The sequence below is a fragment of the Chaetura pelagica genome, unplaced genomic scaffold, assembly GCF_000747805.2.
Source record: "Chaetura pelagica isolate M959 unplaced genomic scaffold, ChaPel_1.0 scaffold630, whole genome shotgun sequence".
In the NCBI taxonomy this organism is placed as follows: domain Eukaryota; kingdom Metazoa; phylum Chordata; class Aves; order Apodiformes; family Apodidae; genus Chaetura; species Chaetura pelagica.
In genome coordinates this window covers 1,891,996-1,909,777 of record NW_009951855.1, presented here as the reverse complement: position 1 = coordinate 1,909,777, position 17,782 = coordinate 1,891,996, and the positions used below count along the sequence as shown (strand labels likewise).

The window sequence follows — 17,782 nt, the reverse complement described above, 5'->3', positions numbered from 1 at the left end:
GCTCGGGGCTGCGGGGCTCCAGGCTGCGCTGGGCTCCGCTCCTCCTGCTGCTGCTGCGCGGGGGTCGCGCTGCGCGGTGCCGTTAGGCTGCCTGGGGAAGGAGCCGGGCTTGTTCTCTCGGCAGCGGAATCCCTCAGGGAAGGCCTCCCCGCCACCTGGCCAAGGGCTGGGGGGGGGCTGGTTTCCCGCAGGAGGTGCAGTTGGTTTCAAACTGCTTATGAGTACCTATCTTGGGATCGAGGGCTTGGGTTCTGCTTGTGGGAAAGTGTTCCATGTCTGCGTTTAAACTTCAAACTGAGTAGTCTTGGGCTGGTAAAATGTCTTGGGAACGTGCCCAGGACTTTGAAAACGGGTCTAAAGCTCTTTAGTGTTTGTTCTTGCAGCTTCTGGATGTGGGGCTCTGCCCACAGACAGAAAATCGGTATTGCAAAATCTCTGAGTCACATGTGGGCAAGTGGGCAGTAAACCTCTGGATTGTGTTAAAATTTCCATTTATAGTTTTACGTGATGTAGAGCTTAGTAACAGCTATCCATTGTGTGGTTGTTAATTATAAGTTATTAAGCAGTCCTGCTGCAGCCTAGAACACGATGGTTTTTATCTGCTTTGTGCAGGCAGAACCCTGGAGCAGAGAGACTTACTTGCTTAGTCAAGTTCTGTGGCAGACTAAGAGATTTAAGGTAAGATTTTGCCAAGTGTCTTAAGGTGTTTTTTTTGTTGTTGTTTTTTTTTTTTATATCACAATGTTGTCTTGAAAATGGTGTCCACCAGCCCGTGTGCAAGAATCCACTCCACACAAGAGCTGAGAGATTTGCTTTTAATGTTCAGTGCTGTGCAGAAAAGGCAGCAGGGTGGCATTCCACAAAGCAAGCTCAGTTTTCTGAAATGCAAGTGCTACATGTATGCCCCAAAACGTGAGCAAGAGCTTCATCCATTAACATGATTCTGTCATTCACACCATGACTGGTCAATTAATTTCTCACTTCCATTTAAAGAGGCAACACTACAACTTCTCAAAGAGTGTGGGGCTTGTTGTTAGTAGGAATCACTCTAGCCCATAGCTGGGTATTTCAGTATGCTACTAGATAACCTTCTGTGATTCTGTAACACGGTGTACCCAGTTACTCAACGTTTTTCTACCCAGTCCTGAAGGCTGTAACCAAGCTGTAGCTGTGGGTGGTGTTTCTTTCCATCCCTTTCATCAGTCTAGCAGGTGTCTTGCAGGCCTGGCTCAAGGCCAGGCTGTTGACTACTTGGCATGTTCTCTAATTAGAGTGTGGCTTTGTCTTAATTTTTACTGTTTCACTCTTATCTAAGCCCTGTCTTTTTTCTCCTTTTTTTAATGTGATTTTTTCCCCCCCAATGTTATTTTTCACCAAAATTTTATTGATTTCAATTAATAACTGTCATCAACAAGAGCACATTAGTAGCTTGGTATTGCACGAAGTGCAACAAACACTCTGTGAATAGGTTAATGAACGTGCTATTTTGGACAGGTGAACCTTGTTAACAGGAGGAGTCTTGGCAGGCACAGCTCTCGTTTAAGGCTTGTGTGTCCCCATATTTTCAAGGCAGAAGCCTGGTCTGAAAGCAGAAGGGAGACGGTTAGAGATCTGGCTGGGAAAATAATGTTTTTGTAGGGAGCTGCGAAGGGCCGTGGGTAATTGTCCCCAGGTGTGAAGGGCACGGTGCTCTGGGGAGTTGTCCCTCATTTGCTCTGTGTGTGGCTGAGGAGGCTTGGAAACTCTTGGAAATACTTGTTTCTGTAGCTCAGATAAATATTTCCAGACAGGCAGGTGAAGTTACGTTACAGCCTGCTCTGCTTTGGGTAAACATATACAAAACTGTCTCTAGGTGTCACCATTTGACTCAGGTCCGACAACAATGCTCTCGATCCCCTCCCCCCCAACCCGGGTAGGGAAGGAGAGAGAGAAAAAGAGAGAGACTTGGCTGGATTGAAAACTAAACTACACAGCTTTAATTAAAACACTAATAAATGATACAAGAAAATATATACAATTATATACAGATATATTCAGGTGTGGGCAAAAGCCTCTCACCACCTCCCACCCCCAGCCACTCCCACAGCACTTCCCTGAACTGGGAAGAGTCTCGAGGAATCCCGGAGCTGCTGCTGGAGAAAGCAGAGAGTTATGGGGGTCACGAGAGATCAAGCCTGAGGATCGACGGTGATGGATGAACAGAGTCCTCCCTGGACGCCGGCCATGGACGGAAGAGAAGGGAAGAAGAAGAAGGAAGGAAGTTGTCTTCTGTGATCTCTGACCTTCCTCTGAGCTTACGTAGATATATGGAATGGAATATCTTTGGCCAATTTTGCTGTCTGTCTAACTCAGCCTCCTACGGGGGGGTCACAGATCTCCCCATAGTGTCTGAGCTGGCAGAGTGAAGGTGCGACCTTGAAGCCTCAGTAGTTAGAAAAACATTCCTCTGTCTCATCAGCCTAGCAGAACACACTGTTGCTAGTTAAAAGAAAGCTTACTGAAGGAAAAAAAATCAGTAAAAAGAAAAATTGGCTTCATCCTGGCTCAAACCAGGACACTAGGGATATTCTATGTTGATGAAGATGTATGTTTATATGTGAGACAGAGTTCTCAAGCAGTCTTTTTACGTTCATCAAAAGAACTTTCAGCAACACAGTTAATGCTAAACAGTCTTCAGTTTTACACTGCTTCTTACAAAATAAATGTGTGGAACAGAACTCTTAATGATTACTTCGCACATAAAAAACCACAAGCTTAATTACTTTTTCCTTGACAAACATAAAAATGAGAATGGGGTGCTGGTTTTTTATGTAAATGCTTTCTTGATAATTTCCTGCTCTTTTGCTGTCTTCTTTGACAGTGGTATAGTATCTGAAGACTAACCTCATCATTTTGCTCTCATTTGTTTGACATTGTGGTGAAACTATAAGTCATGTTGATGTAACTATGGCTTTGTTTCTTTTCCTTTAAAGTTCTCACTAAATTAGAATTCTAGGATGCTATATTTGAAAATCTGCTCCAGCTTTATCTTTATAGTAATACCAAATATAAAGACTGGGCATTTTTTTTTCCCTCAGAATTCAGAAGTCTCCCTTGTTCAAATTTGTTCCATGTTATCTAGCATGGGTGGACTTAATGAGGCAGCAACTTTTTTTTATTGATTGGATGAGAAGGGAGTAGGTAATGGCTTACTGAAGCCCCAGCAAGGCCCCATCAGAACAGGTGCTTAGAGCAGGGCCAATCTGGTGCCGTCAGCTGGGGTGAGTTAATAGGCTCCCTTTGTGTTGTGTGCAGCTGGTAGCACTTAAAAGAGACTTGTAACATACCTTTACTTAAATGTGGTGTGCTACTCTTGAGTTAATAGGACTATACCACTGTTTTTGCTCTTGTAGACTTAGTATGGCCTTTCTGTTGAACTTTGCAGTTTTAGCAAAGCAGTTTTCAGCAATATTTGTATTTTTTTCTGTTTTCTGAAAGATAAACTTTCATACTTAAATTGTGGAAATCCCTGATGCTATCTCATTTTACATCTTATATAAATTCAACTTAATACGTGCATCTACTAAACTTCTGGACAGGATTAATTGTATTCTAGAATCTTGTTTTTGTTGTGGTTTCAGATGGCGCACTCAGATGGAGAACCTTCCAATGAAAAGGCTTTGAGAACCTTTTTCAGTCCCACTGTTTTACCTTCATCAGTCACATCTGATACGTCACCGTTGCAAAATAAATTGTTGGCATACCGAAGATGCAATGAGCAACAAAAGATGCTTAATCAGTTACTGTGAGTTTCATGTAATTCAATAAATGTTGCAATTCAAATAAAAGATACCTTGCACAATTGACACTTGAGAAATAATAATGATGACTGTTAACTTCAGAGGGTTTTGATGTTACTGTTGCAGTGCTGAACACTTTCCATCTAAAATCACTAATAATAGCAGAACATTGGATGGAATCTCTGGTGTTTTTTCTTTTACAGAACCCCAAATCTACTTGAGGTATGTTTGTTGGAGTGAGTTGTGAGGAGCAAAGGACCTTCACATTTTTATGTTGTTTATGATAGCCTGAAAAAAAAAATCTTTTTTGAAAACCTTTTTCAAAGAGGATCAAAGTCTGCATTATTTGCTTGCTTTTGTATGAATGATCCAAACATGGGTCTGCTTCTAACAGACTTCATTGTCAGTATCTCAATGCATTTTCTGCTGAGCTTAGTGATCTGTGTCATTGCCAGAGGAGCAGAGCTGCTAAGATGATTGGTAAATTCACTTAAAATTGTCTTTCAAGATTTTAATTTGCAAAGGAGAAAAGACAATAAGAAAAGGCTGCTTTTGTGTAACTTTTGTAGGTCTAATAGAAAATGAAGTTATTTAAATGTCTTTATTATTTTGATAGAAGTTTATGCTTACATTATTTTCAGGAACTTACTGACTAAACCCCAGACATATTGATTATCTTGGCATAAACATGAGAATTATGTGGGCTAAGGTTGTATTGTTTGTAGTAGTGTTATGAAATGTATAGCAACTTGCATTTTGACATCAAGGATGAAAATGGTAAGGACATCAAATAGTATTTGATGGGATTAAAAAGCACATAAAAATTGTTTTGGCCTTCAGAAGAAGAAATGGAGATTAAAGACCTACATATAATATAAATTTAACTAATTTTAAGTATTGTCACTGACATGAAGAATTTATTTTTTCTTGCTGTGGGTTTGGTGATTCCATTTGCTGTGACTAGATTTGGTGATGGTAACCAGCTACTTGCCTAATTCCTATGCAATTTATATTCCACTCCTGTGGCTAAATTTTTAAGTGGCCAAGTATTACAGGTTGTCTTTTGAAAGATACTTATAGGTGTCACAAATTGTTGGCTTTGTTGGAGCTAAGCAGTGGTCTTAAAACTGAGTTCCAGTATGGAAATCCGAGAAGAATTTGTCACAGAAGGGAATCTGATATGTGTCAAATATAGGGGATTACATTATTTTTAAAATAGTGGTAGCAACAATCAGTTAGAAAAACAGGTAATCTTTATTGAAGTTAGAAGTAGTGAAAGATGTTTCCTTTCTTTTAATACTTTAAATACTTGTTATATTACAAATCTGAAGAAAGTCCTGACCTTTTAATGACACCTGCAATAGCAGAGTGCAGTTTGGGCATGCAGGTGTTCAGTATGCTGAAAATGTAAACTAAATTGTAGTGAACTGACTGTGCAGAAAGATGACTGCTGACTAGCCATCTGACAAAGAGTATATTCTGTTGGAACATCAATTCAATGACATTTCTGTGCAAATGGGACTTTCTTTTAAATAAGGTTCCATGAGGCATTGATTTCATTGTATACTTGAAATGTAAAGTTTTCTGATAGTTGTTCAGCGATTTATAACCACAGGCAGTACAGAAGAGCTGGTCTTAAAATAAACTTGCCTAGGAGTTTTGTTCTGTGCTTTTTTCTTTTTTTCATAATACAGTTGGACAAGGTCTGTTGTAGTTAGTTGAGGAGAAATAAGATATAATCCTAACAGGAGCACAGGGCAACTAGATGAGGTGAATCAAGGCATAAGTGTGTATATATATATATATAGTGATTGTGGTCAAGATAAATGTGGTGCTTTATGTGAGGGAAGACAGAATATGCAAAGGCAACGTTTTTAGTGATCAAAGAACTAGTAAACAGGAAGAAACAGTATCAAAGAGATTGTATCAATTTAAATTAGACCATTATTTTTAATATATTATTTGTAGTTTTTCTACAATTCTGACTTGGTGCTTTACTTTAGAATTGATCGAGCTTTAAAAGCCTATCGCATATCCATGGAAGAGAAAGAGCACAGAGCTCCTCCACCCCCTATTCCGGAACTACCTTCCACTGTGAGAAAGTATTTATTATTTCAACTGGTGGCTGTTTTGTTCTTTGGTAATGGGGCATTTACACCTCTTAATACTAGTATTTACTTAAATATGCTCATCTCCATCCTTAGTAATTCATCAATATATTTATGTGCTCAAGTAGTCCCGTTGAAATTGATACCTGTACATTTACAGAATAAAGTCTTTGTTTAGGAATAATATTTGTTACATTTTATATTTCTGATTTGTTTTTTGCTTTATGTGTTTTTAATACATTAGGATTTTCTGTCCTTTTTATACAGATGAACAGTGAGAAGAGACAACGAAGAGTGAGTTAAATGCTTTCTTCAGCTTTTTTAGAGTAGAAGGGTGAACAATCTCTAGTCAGATGGGTTGAGTATGTTATGTGGAATTAATGGTGGCTAAACAGGAAAAGCTTTTTCAGTAGTCTTGGGGAAAATTAAGAAGCAAAACAGGAATCTTTTACTGTAATCTAATAGAAGGAAAGTATTTCTCTGTTACAGAAAGTATGTCCATCAATAGTTTAAATTTTGATCTAAACCTTAGTTAAAGATCATGACTTAGAAAAAAATTCTAAAAGGCTTCAGATGTTTTTCAGCTGAGGTCATAGATTGTACTTTAACCTGCACAAAAAGTAGCCTTTGACATTGTTCTCCCAATCTGGAGAACATGTACAAATCCTAGAATTTGTATATAGTTTTAAAAATAAGACTTCATCTCTGAGGACCACTTTAAAATCAAATCAGCATTGAAATATTTATATTAAATAGCTTAAGGAAACATGTATATTTTGCTAGCCAATGTTAGGTAAATTAATTCTGAAGACCAGAGATCCAGATGCCTATCACCCAAAAGTATAAATAGCCATTGCTTTGGCCAACCCCATCCACCATTTGTGCATAATTTTTGCTGGATAAATGTTCATCCCAAGGACAATAATGTGGACCTTCAGCTGTGTTGCTCTTGGTCATGAACTTCAGTGGAGAAACAAGGAAAAGGCCATAGTAAAAAGTACAATCTTTTGTATTTAAGCAACCATACAGGGAGACTATTTTGCCAACCACGGTGAATAGAGAGAGACATCATCATCAAGCCTAATGCAAAAATACTTAACCAATTATTAGACCTCTGACAATGTTGTCCTTTCAGACAAACTATCTCTTTATGAAGAGTCGTGTGCTAAGTAATCCAATGGTTCCCATTCAGCAACAGTGGCTTATGTCTCTGCTCTCATTGGTGCCACAGTCACTTATGGAAGGCAAAAATGAAAAGCTGTTAACTGAGCAGCTTTTAGGGGAGATAATAAAGGACTATGAAATAAGCATGAGAAGATTTATGGGTAAGTTCTAGCACTTATACAATACTATTATTATTATGTATATATAAGCTGTTCCATATTCTCCCTCTGAAAATGTTTCTAGATTGTTCTTTCAGCCAGGCATGATCTTTGTAATTAACTGTGGATTTCTCTTTTTCTGCCTCATCAAATGTGTATTTGCTGTGATGTTAAGGCAGAACTTGCTGATTTTATTTGAACTAGTGAAAAACTAACCAGCAAAGGTACAGTTCAAGCAAAGACAAGACAGCTGTAGACTTTGTGAGAGAGGCTGGTTGCTAGACCTTACTTCATTACGTTTTTCACATGTTTAGTTAATTGGATGTAAGAATGTATTGCTGTTTTCTACTAAAGAAAGTAGAAACTTCTTATGTATTAGTAATTCTTTTTCGTTTTTTTAACTTCTTCAGGGCCATCAGCTTTTTTTAAGCTGTCCATCCACGAACACTGCCATAAGTTTGCTTATGCTGCTTTCTATGCATGAGGAAGTTGGCAATAAAAATCTGTTAAGATAATTAGCTATTTTCAGTTATGACTCATACAACTCATTTTGATTTTTAAACTCTTTTAAAAGATTCATTAATTGGAATTTTGAAAATACATTCACTGGAAACTATGGATTAATTTATTTCTTAATTTACAATTACAGTATTTGATATTGAGACTGATTTTGTCAGTATTTTGGTGGATGGTTGATCTTATTTTTTAAAATGCAGATTTAAAAAAATACATATGTTAACATGGGACTTCATAGTGTCATTGGTGGGATAACAATGTATATATATGTATAGTATGCTGCTATAAGGATATTAAACAAAATTCCTATAAAAATGTAGAATAATAGAATTGTAGAAGTCAAGAAATCACTTAAGAAAGTACTTAATTATTTAATAAAAACCTTAACGAATAGGGGACAGAACTGGTATTAGGCCACCTGAATCTGTATAGATAATTTAGCAGAAGCTGTGATTTTGAGTTACCTTTGGGAGCATGTGTTTTGAAGACTTGGCTAATATGGTTACTTTTCTATCCTGCTATGTGCTTGGCTCAACCTAGAGAAAGACTGAGGAAGTGCAGTGCCTATTGAGTATGGTTTAATGTTCTTCTAATGTTCATACCATTTATTTTTCTAGTGCGACGTGTTCTTATTAAACCAGACATAGATGGACTTAAAGATGAGGAGGCACCTTTGCCTTCCCTACCTCTGTGAGTGGATTAATTTAGCAAATAATCCATTGGCAAAACACAGTTGCGTGAGTTAAATTAATGTCGAGCTGCATGAACTGAGTTAAGGCTCAGTATTAATTCTGGAGTCCCTTAAGACATTTTTTCTGTCTGTAGAGGATCTTACATTTGGACATCCTTTAGCTGAGGGCTTTGCCAAGTTTTAGCACTAACTGTTTTGTTGCTGTTGTTATATATATATCTGTATGTATATATATACACACACGCACGCATTGCAGTTACATGAGTAGTACTAACAACTGCAAATGAGACTTACGGCTCTGAGTGCCAGGACACAAAACTTACACTTCAGCCGCCTCTGGAATGAAGTGTGTGTGGGGCAGCATATTGACAGACAGCAGCATGGTACAGTACTATAACAGCCTAAAACTGGTTTAATCTGACTTTTTGAGGTGAACCCTTGACACCAAAGGAAAGGCTATTTATGATCTGCCAAAATTGAAGAGGAATTCAAGTAGACAGAATATTGTGATCTGAATTGCACAATTTGCTGAAGCATCAGCACATGTGCCATCTAAATATTGAACAATACTTGCTGATAGCAGTTAGTGCAGCTAGAAGTTTACTTTGAAAGAGCTTCAGGAAGAGCAGGTGATCTGAAATTCTCTGGAGTATAAAACATGGTTGATCAGATGAATTATCTTTGTGGCTTCCACTGCACTATATTTGGAATATGTGTTTGGCACTTAAATAACTGTTCATGTAATGGAATAAGCTTTTTAATACTCCTTTTTATATGTAAGAATGTTTTCATCAAGTATTTCTTGAGCATTTCACCTGTTTGGTTGTTGGATTTAATGTTTTTCAGAGGCCTGGACTTTTCTACACCGTGGCGTAAGAGTTTTATCCAAGCAAAAAATCAAATCCTTTCCAACTTGCACATTGTTCACCCCACAATGAGAACTCTACTGGACTTCGGTTCTTCAGCGTTCTCTGACTTCCTTCTAGTAGATTTTTCAAGTTTCAGGTAAAGTTAATTCTTAACCTGTACAGGTTTTTTAAGCTGGTAAAGAAGAGTTTGTTCAGTTCTGTTATTTGTGGGAGGGTTTATTCTACAGCAAATTTCTTCAATGTGTTGTTTAATGTTCTTGGAGTAGGTTACTTTGCATTATAACACATTTAACTTATCTCTATGCATAAATATTTTATTGGTGCTGAAGTTGCTGGTAGTATCAGCCCTTTTTTATGTTTTGCCTTTTAATTCCGTAAAGGGGTGTCATTGTTTAATCTTTATGCCATGATCCATGTAGAAGTCTGCTTGAGGTAGCATTACTATTTGTAGGGAATTCTATGCTAACCCTAACAATCAGATTTCTTGCTGGTTTTAATCCGTTGAATTTTATTTTTAATCTTGCAGATTTTTCTTTTAATAATTTTCAAAAAGATATTTTTATTATCTTTGTCCTCATTATTTCTTCTGGTTTGGGATATTTTTTCCTCATTTAAGTTTACAGGTGCAATACTCTGCTAAAAAACAGGTTTGTAATTCAGTATAGATTAGTGTTGCTTTGGGTTTTAATTCTGTTTATAAAGTTGACTGTAACTTTCTTTTCTAGACAACAAAAGCCAATTAACTGTGAAAATCTAAAGGCTTATGTGTCTTCAAGCTGTTCCCAAGCAGAAGAGAAGATACTGAATACATGGTATAAAAATGTTCTCAGTCTCTTTAGTGAGAATGAGGCATTGGATGGTGTAAAGTTGGATCAGGTTGACTCTTTTTTTAACTGTGTGGCTACACTTATGTCTAATCAGGTAAAAATCTTTTCTCTCCATGATGAACTTCATGAGAAATTTAGGTCATTTTAATGAGTCAGCACATGATGTGATACAGGGCCTGTTGAATCAATCATTGTCAGGTATCTACTGCATATAATCTAGTAAAATATTCAAAGTGCTAATTACTTTTAAATGCCTTTATTTAAAATAAGTATGTGGCCTTGTCTACATCTTCTAGTTTATAGACACAGAAAATTGTCATTTTACATGAAGTTATAAGAGTGTTTCTCAGTTGTTTTTTTGTTTTAGGAATTTCAAATGGATTGATTTATTTAATAATAACAGCACAGCATTCAAATGTAATTGTTGATTTCAGACTGACAATTGTTCTTCTAAGTTCTTAGTTTACTGAAAATTAAAGATCTTTTATAGTTAGTGTAAAGCAGCTTTTGTTTACATTATTATATTTAAGAATGTAATATGTGGGCATATACATCTTCAGCACTCAAGAAGGCAGAAATTTTTAGGATTAAACATTTTTTGCTTTGTAGAAAAGTAATGTAACAACAATGTAATAAAATAATTGTCATATTAACAAAAAAAAGAGTAAAATGCATTCCAGGTAATTTGTTCTTAAAGCATTTATTATTAATAAACTTTTGTAGCAAAAACATGTGGGCTTTACTGAAAAGTTTGTTTGCTTGTTCATTTGTTAACGTCCTTTAAGGGTTGGGACTAATGCCCACTGAAATCATTAGAGAAACTCACACTATGTCTGTTATCCATGTATCAAGTTTAAAGTACTAAAATGAATGGAAATCCTGGCTTACTGCATGAAGGAAATGTGGGGTGGGGCTTTCTGTTCTTTCAACTAATAGGTGGCCTATATTATTACCTAGCTGAAAGAATTATTGGGAAGAACAGTTGAAGATTTTGTGAAACATTTTGTTCCTGAAGACGGGAATTGTCTACCTTTATTTAAGATGGAATTGACTCTTGATGAAAATATAATGGAGTTTTATCCAAGCCTCCCCGACTTTGAAGAAGCTATTCTGTTTGTAGTAAATCGTGTAGGACAGACTCTCCAGGTGTGCATTTATCTTTTTAAATATGCAACTGCTAAGTTGCTCTGCATGTGAAAATATTAGTAATTTAAGACTCTGACTGCCAGGGTAATAGGAAGCAAAATGCAACTTGAGGAATTAACTTTCCACAATCATTCTGCATGTCACATTATGAATCTTGATGTCTTGTGGAACTCAAGACTCTGAATCTCATTTTGTTCTTTCTTGTTCAAAAAAACCTGTTACTGATGGTATTAGTCTGCTGTTTTACTCTGCAAAGCTGTGTCTGTGTCTTAACATGAATTCTCTGCTTGTTAGGTAAACGTTAGTCAGTGTGACTGCTTACCCAGGAAGAAAAGTTAGCTAAAATATAACACTTTTATTTTATTCTTTGGTATGTTTAGAGAACCTGGGAGTGCTTTGATGTAAGTAACTACATATTATAATTTATGTATTTATTTTTAATATTGAAAATCCAGTATTTCTGCAGTGTGTACTTTCTGTGAAGCAACATTTTGCATAGAAATATAATTGGCACCTTAGTTATATGTGCTATGATTTACAATAAACACATAATTAAGATCCCTAGAGAAAGAATAAGGAAAATTAGAGTTGATAATCCTTTTATTTCTAAGAAGAAGAGAGCCTCAAATTCCTAACAACTAATATATACAATATTTAAAATTTTATGTCTCAGGAACCAATCTGTGACTCCAGTGATTACAGCCTTTCTGGAGGCTTTAAATGTATCCTTGTGGACTGAGGCCTTGTGGCCTTTAATCATGCACTGTGGTACTTTCAGAGACATGTTTTCAGTTTAGTTTTGTCTGTTTGCACATAGGATAGAATTTATTTTATGTAATATTTGGGTTTTTTTTAATTCCTGTTACATGTTTCCTGTTGAAGTTTTTGAATTGGGAAGAGATGTTCTAGGTGTGTATGAAGCACTTGGCCTTGGTAATGATTAGGGTCTCATGCTTTTATAATACAGTGTCTTCTGCAGATTGCAACTTCCTTTTAAAATGTGTGTATCCCTCTATTGCTTTTTTTAAAATGTAACTAATCAGAATTTGTACTTCCTACTAGGACGTCCAAACAGTACGTTCTTGGCTAATGGGAGGAACAGCAACTCTGGACGCTGAGCTTCCTAGTCATGTCAGGGCATGGGCCACATCTACATTGATAAACTGTATCAGAGACAACTTAGAAGGTCCAAAGAAGTATTTTGAGAGCTATGGTGAGTGATGGAAGAGTGTTTAAATAACTGTTACTACTTTGAATTAAGTACTGTGCAGCATAGGCATTATTATAGTATTAATATAATATTATTGAACTGTAGTTGAAAGGTATGGCTGGCTTGTAGATGGAACTGCACAGGCACGGATAGAAAGATTTGAAAAAGAAGAACACAGTTTTGATGAATATGCTGATGTAAGTTTTAATTCTACCTTTTATATGTCATTCTTAATACACAGACAGCAATAATAAAAGGGGAACAGAAGGTAACAGACACTTAAGTGTGTAGCTGAAAATTATGTTGGCTATCTACAACCTAAATATTTTTTCCCCCTTAGAAGTCCATAATAAATATAAATATTATTTTTTTCCTTGTGTAGTACTTATGCATGTAGCCAAATATTTAAATAACAGTTCTGAAGTGTCAAATCTAATGTTTTTTCTGAAGTTCATAGATGAATTCTTCACCCTCAAGAAGGAAATTATGAGTTTACCCCAGGGGGCTGATTTCCCTATGATCTGCTTGAGTTGTGAGGATTTAAAGCAAGGTTTGGCTAATAAGGCGAACACCTTTGCAAACATGTTAATGGATAAAATAGTTCAGGATTACAGAGAAGAAAATGAGAAGTAAGTAGAATTTTTTGCTTGGGAATGATCTGTGTGTTAAATGCATAGTAGAAATGTAGAATAAATGCAAATATGCCATACTCCAGTGAGGACTCTTGGATAACTGATGATCTCATAGAAGTTGCATGAGCTGATGTATTTTTTCCTCTGCTTTAGATGGAAAAAATAGGGGAATTTCTAATAGACTTAAATAATAGAGGACCTAGAAGATCAAATGGCTTCATTGCTGTTCTGCCTTTTTAAGGATGAAATACAGTACTACTGCACTGTCAAAAGGGAAGACAAGCAAGATTCTCTTATTACATGACAGATACTTCTAGCTTTTCATAGATAATGACAAACAGTAACACTTAGCAATTCTAACAGTTAATTTGCAGGTATGTGTTAAATCATGAGTGAAGTCCTATTAAATACTTCAGGTAAAATGAATAATTATAGTCAAGTTTTAGTGATTCCACATTACCAAAATGACAAAATATTTACTAGGAAAGTGTTTGTGTGTTTGCCAATGATACTGTACTTAAGTATTTACCAAAAGTAATCGAAGCATTGTTTGTGGAATACACCAAAATCCAAACAGTTTAATTACTGGAAGTTAATAAACAGTATTTTTCTAGACTGACTTGGTCATATGCCCTGTTTAGTTTCACAAAGTCATGGAGTTTGTGCAGGGCACTTTTAAGTTTGTGCACTTAAATAATTTGAACTCTTAATTCCATTAATGCTGAGCTTGAAGCTAGTCAAACTAAAATCTTGAAATCTGGATATTTTGTTAAATAAACTTGCAGGATATGCAGGGAATTTGAAACAATGAAAGAACGTGCATTAAAAGTTCCTGAGACGACAGAGGAAATGATGGAAACAATAGCTTACATGGAGAAGTTCAAAACTAAAGGTATTCGGGACCTGTCGTCAAGGATCAAGGTAAATTACTATCCTTTCATTCTTAATCTCTTACCAAACATGCTGACCTATACAAATACAGAACTCGTTCTGCAGTGCAGAGACTTTAGTCCAGTCATGCTGCATATATGAATAAACTGTACCCTCAGTGTTACTTGAGAGAGAAGTGGGAAGCTATTTGTGAAAATGTAATACAAACATGTAAAGATGATTTTGTGTAAAAACAGTAATGAATTTGAATGCACAAGAAGCAGTTTACTAGAGCAGAACATGGATGACGTTGCATTAGCAGTAGTACTTTGTGTGTGCTCAGAGAACACAATGGAAAAATTGTGTAAGGTGTGGGTCAGCCAGAAGCATGACTGGATACGAAGCTCTTTGCTATATGTTAAGACGCTGTGATCAGATTTCTTGTTATGGTAACAGATCTATAAATATAACACACGTTTATTCTGATGAATTTATATGTTTAGATTTTTTTATTGCATGTAGATTTACAAGCCACAGGGGTCATGTTTTGAGAAAAAAGCTCATTAACAGGGCAGGGATTTAGATAACTTACATGTGTTTTGCATGTTAATACTCAGTTGGCTGAAGAAGCTCTGAGTTCTGAAAAGTCAATTAAATGTAGACTTTTATTTTTGTAGATAGTATTGTCCTACCCTATGTTTTAAACAGACCCGTTGTAACTAAAGTTTTGTGCAATCTCTTTTTATAGGAGTGCTGTCGGCAAATGAATTACTTGTTAGATGTTTGTATATTTTCTTCTGAAGACATTGCTCTGAATTCAGCAGTTGTATTATGGCCAAGTAGGATTAACTCTATTCTTGCGGAGCATGACATTGTAAGAACATGATCTTAGTTTATGGTATAAGTATGTATAAGTATGGTATGTATGTATAAGTAACCTATTTCCACATGTTTATAGCAACTGAGGACTTTTTATGGAGTAATTGAAAAAATTGTCACTGTAACTTAAAACTTTCAGCAAATATTATCTTGCTTTTAGTTAGTAGTAGCCAATTCGTAGGAAGGTCAAAATTCACTGCGCTGCAGCTGGCTAGTACTGAAAATATACATGTCAGGCCCCTAGTAGTTAGTGCTCTGGACAGGAAATAATTTAATTAGTGGTATTTTGTTCTGTCAATAAAGGAACAGTGCGAGTTGTGCTTTTTAGGTAGCAGTCTTTAATAGAAAACATGCAACATCTTATTCTTTCTGTGTGTGTGTAGATGACTTTCTTTTCCTCCACTTGTTTGTATTCATCTTGCTAGCATTCTTTCTGGCTCTGGTATGGTAGTTCAATTCTTCTGGTGTTCTCTTGCCTTTCTGTAGTAATTTATTATAGATTTGATAATTCTAGAAATGTTTAGGAATTAACATTAAAAAAGAAAATATTAATATGTTTTAAATATCACAGTTGAGGACCTCTTTTTCATTTAGTGAATTAGGATCAGACTTAAAACATACCCTTCTGAGAATCTCCTCTGTGTGCAGAACTTGTGCTTTAGAGTGGTCTTAAGTTGCTAGAATTTCTGTCTTTTATAGCAGTAGCTACATGTGGGATAGCATTGGCTTTCAGCAACTGAAGATGTCTCCTCATTTAGCAGATAGCATTGGATCCCAATGATGAGACTTTTTTTCTTCCTGTAATACATCCAGTGGTTTTGGTGACAGTGGTTACACCTCATGCTGTAGAAGCTGGAGCTTTTCTGTCACTTCTCTGATTGCTGAAGGACACCTTCCATGGAGTCCTGTCTGCTGTGATTATTGAAGGGAAGGTTCCATGTTAGCACATAGGAGTTGCACACTCTTAAATGGGACATATGGGAAGCAACTCCTGAAGAAATTATACTTATTGTGAGGATAATGAGTTATCTGTATTGTTTGTTTTCTGTTAGTGCAAAGTGTTTAATTTAGTAGGTACGATGTATGTTAATAATTGGAAGGACGTACAACCACTTTTGTGTTGCTTTTTTATAATTAAAAAAATTATTGTTTTGTAGCTGTTTGCACGGTCTAAAAGTCGAAAAGAGCAAGCACTAATACATAAATGTGAGAAACTGATGGTGGAATTAGACAAGCTGGCACGTTCTGTGGCAGAGTTTGAAGACTACTCAGAACTGGATTGCATACAAGAGGTCTGATTAACATTTACTATAAAAAGGGTAGAAATGTTTTGTATGTTTAATACAAAAGTAGCTGATAGGTAGTCCCAGCAAGGATTGAGATTTTACAGATGTGTAAAGTGAATGTTGTTCTTGTTTGTTTTTTTACTCTAGTTTGTATAGAGCATAGTGGATGGAATTCTGGCCCGTGCGACATTATTTGCAAATAGCTCAAACATTCTGAAAATGGTTTTATGTTCTTAAATTCAGTAATGATAAAAACAAGTTTATTTTTCTTGGTGTTTATCTGGGTTCTTCACAGTTTATTCATTCCAGGATAAGGAGATAAGTTTTCAACTCATGTTTTCTAAAACTTTAATAAACATGAAAGCTTATTATATTTTTATTTCTCAATTTGATAGCTTTTCAGAGCATAATTTAATAATCTCTCAAGACATATGTTTATTTTATTTCAGTATGTGGCTGACCTGAGAGGTTTACAGAAACGCATACAGGAGGCTGATGAAACAGTAGCTCAAATTAATAAAGAAGAGGCTCTGCTCAGGTGGAAACCCAGTGATTATCCACTCCTCAGCAACTTAAAAACTGAGATTGAACCATATCAGAAACTCTTTCTTCTTATACTGAGATGGCAACGAACAGAAAAAAGGTAATTCAGCTCTTGAAGGTAAATGAGGAAGAATGGGGAAAAATGCTTGCACTGTTTTTATTTGAGTCAGATGTAGAATATATGGACATGTTTTCTCATAAACATTTATAATAGCAATTCAAGTATAATAGTAATATAATTTGCATGTCAGGGTTGTTGGTTTTGATTCAGCTGGAAAAAATGTCAGGTTGTTTTTTGCTTTGTGTTTGTTTGTTTGTTTGAATGGAATGCAAAGGAGTATATTGCATACTGGGTTCTGGCTGTACTGGTTGTGCTGGTGAAGCCTGTAATAGTACAAGCTCTGTGAAAGAAATGTAATAGGAAGAAAAAATGTGGTTAGTTATAAGCTATTTTGTACACCAGAAAAGGAAGAAATTCAATTAGAAAGCTCACAATCTGTATGGGATGAGAAACATTTTTAGTCTGACAGCTGTTCAAAACGCCACATAGATGTGCTCAAATGATTACACTGCTATTTGGTGCCTAGATCCTGCCACAAAAACTGTAGAATCTCTAAGTGAGGTGGTTTATTGGTTCCTGCACTCTTTAAAAGTTATACTGTGATATGCATAGAAAGTATTATATTTTTTAATGCAAAGGCCCAGCATGTTTTAATATCATATTGAGCTTAATTTAAATATTCCTTAATCCATGTAGTTACTTGGTTTTAGTATGTGACTTGATACACTAATAGAAGAATAGGAGCAATCCACCTTTAGCTGTGCATTAGAATTTTTGGTAGAATGACAATAAATGGAAACAAGAGCCTGGGTTTAATTTAAATAACTCGCAATCTGTCTCTCATTTGTATTGCAAAACAAAGTGTTAATTGTGGACTAGGTTTGTTACTATGTTTTCTAACCTTGTGATTTTTCTCAGGTGGATGGATGAAGTCTGTTCAGAACAAGATGTGGAAAGCATGGAGGCTGAGGTTGAAGAGTTTTATAGTGAGATGGACAAAGCATTAAGACTGTTCCAACAGAAACAGAAGAAAGGTCAGCAGG

The 17,782-nt window shown here is 36.0% G+C and overlaps 2 protein-coding genes across 2 annotated transcripts in view; one reads left to right on the top strand and one right to left on the bottom strand.

The window, feature by feature from the left end:
- The window catches only part of PDE12 (phosphodiesterase 12), a 4,463-nt gene extending 4,189 nt beyond the window's left edge, over positions 1–274 (bottom strand). Inside the window, exons 1-2 of the mRNA XM_009993538.1 lie at positions 226–274; positions 3–155 (exon numbers count right to left, since the gene is read on the bottom strand). Coding sequence (XP_009991840.1) covers positions 3–155; positions 226–274 — 202 coding nt within the window. The remainder of the gene's footprint in view (positions 1–2; positions 156–225) is intronic.
- A 314-nt stretch (positions 275–588) lies between these two features.
- Positions 589–17,782, top strand: part of DNAH12 (dynein, axonemal, heavy chain 12) — an 18,969-nt gene continuing 1,775 nt past the window's right edge. Inside the window, exons 1-16 of the mRNA XM_009993526.1 lie at positions 589–678; positions 3,621–3,784; positions 5,783–5,873; positions 7,023–7,212; positions 8,343–8,415; positions 9,263–9,421; positions 10,011–10,206; positions 11,070–11,258; positions 12,321–12,471; positions 12,574–12,665; positions 12,919–13,097; positions 13,886–14,021; positions 14,719–14,844; positions 16,007–16,141; positions 16,585–16,778; positions 17,658–17,773. Coding sequence (XP_009991828.1) covers positions 589–678; positions 3,621–3,784; positions 5,783–5,873; positions 7,023–7,212; positions 8,343–8,415; positions 9,263–9,421; positions 10,011–10,206; positions 11,070–11,258; positions 12,321–12,471; positions 12,574–12,665; positions 12,919–13,097; positions 13,886–14,021; positions 14,719–14,844; positions 16,007–16,141; positions 16,585–16,778; positions 17,658–17,773 — 2,281 coding nt within the window. The remainder of the gene's footprint in view (positions 679–3,620; positions 3,785–5,782; positions 5,874–7,022; positions 7,213–8,342; positions 8,416–9,262; positions 9,422–10,010; positions 10,207–11,069; positions 11,259–12,320; positions 12,472–12,573; positions 12,666–12,918; positions 13,098–13,885; positions 14,022–14,718; positions 14,845–16,006; positions 16,142–16,584; positions 16,779–17,657; positions 17,774–17,782) is intronic.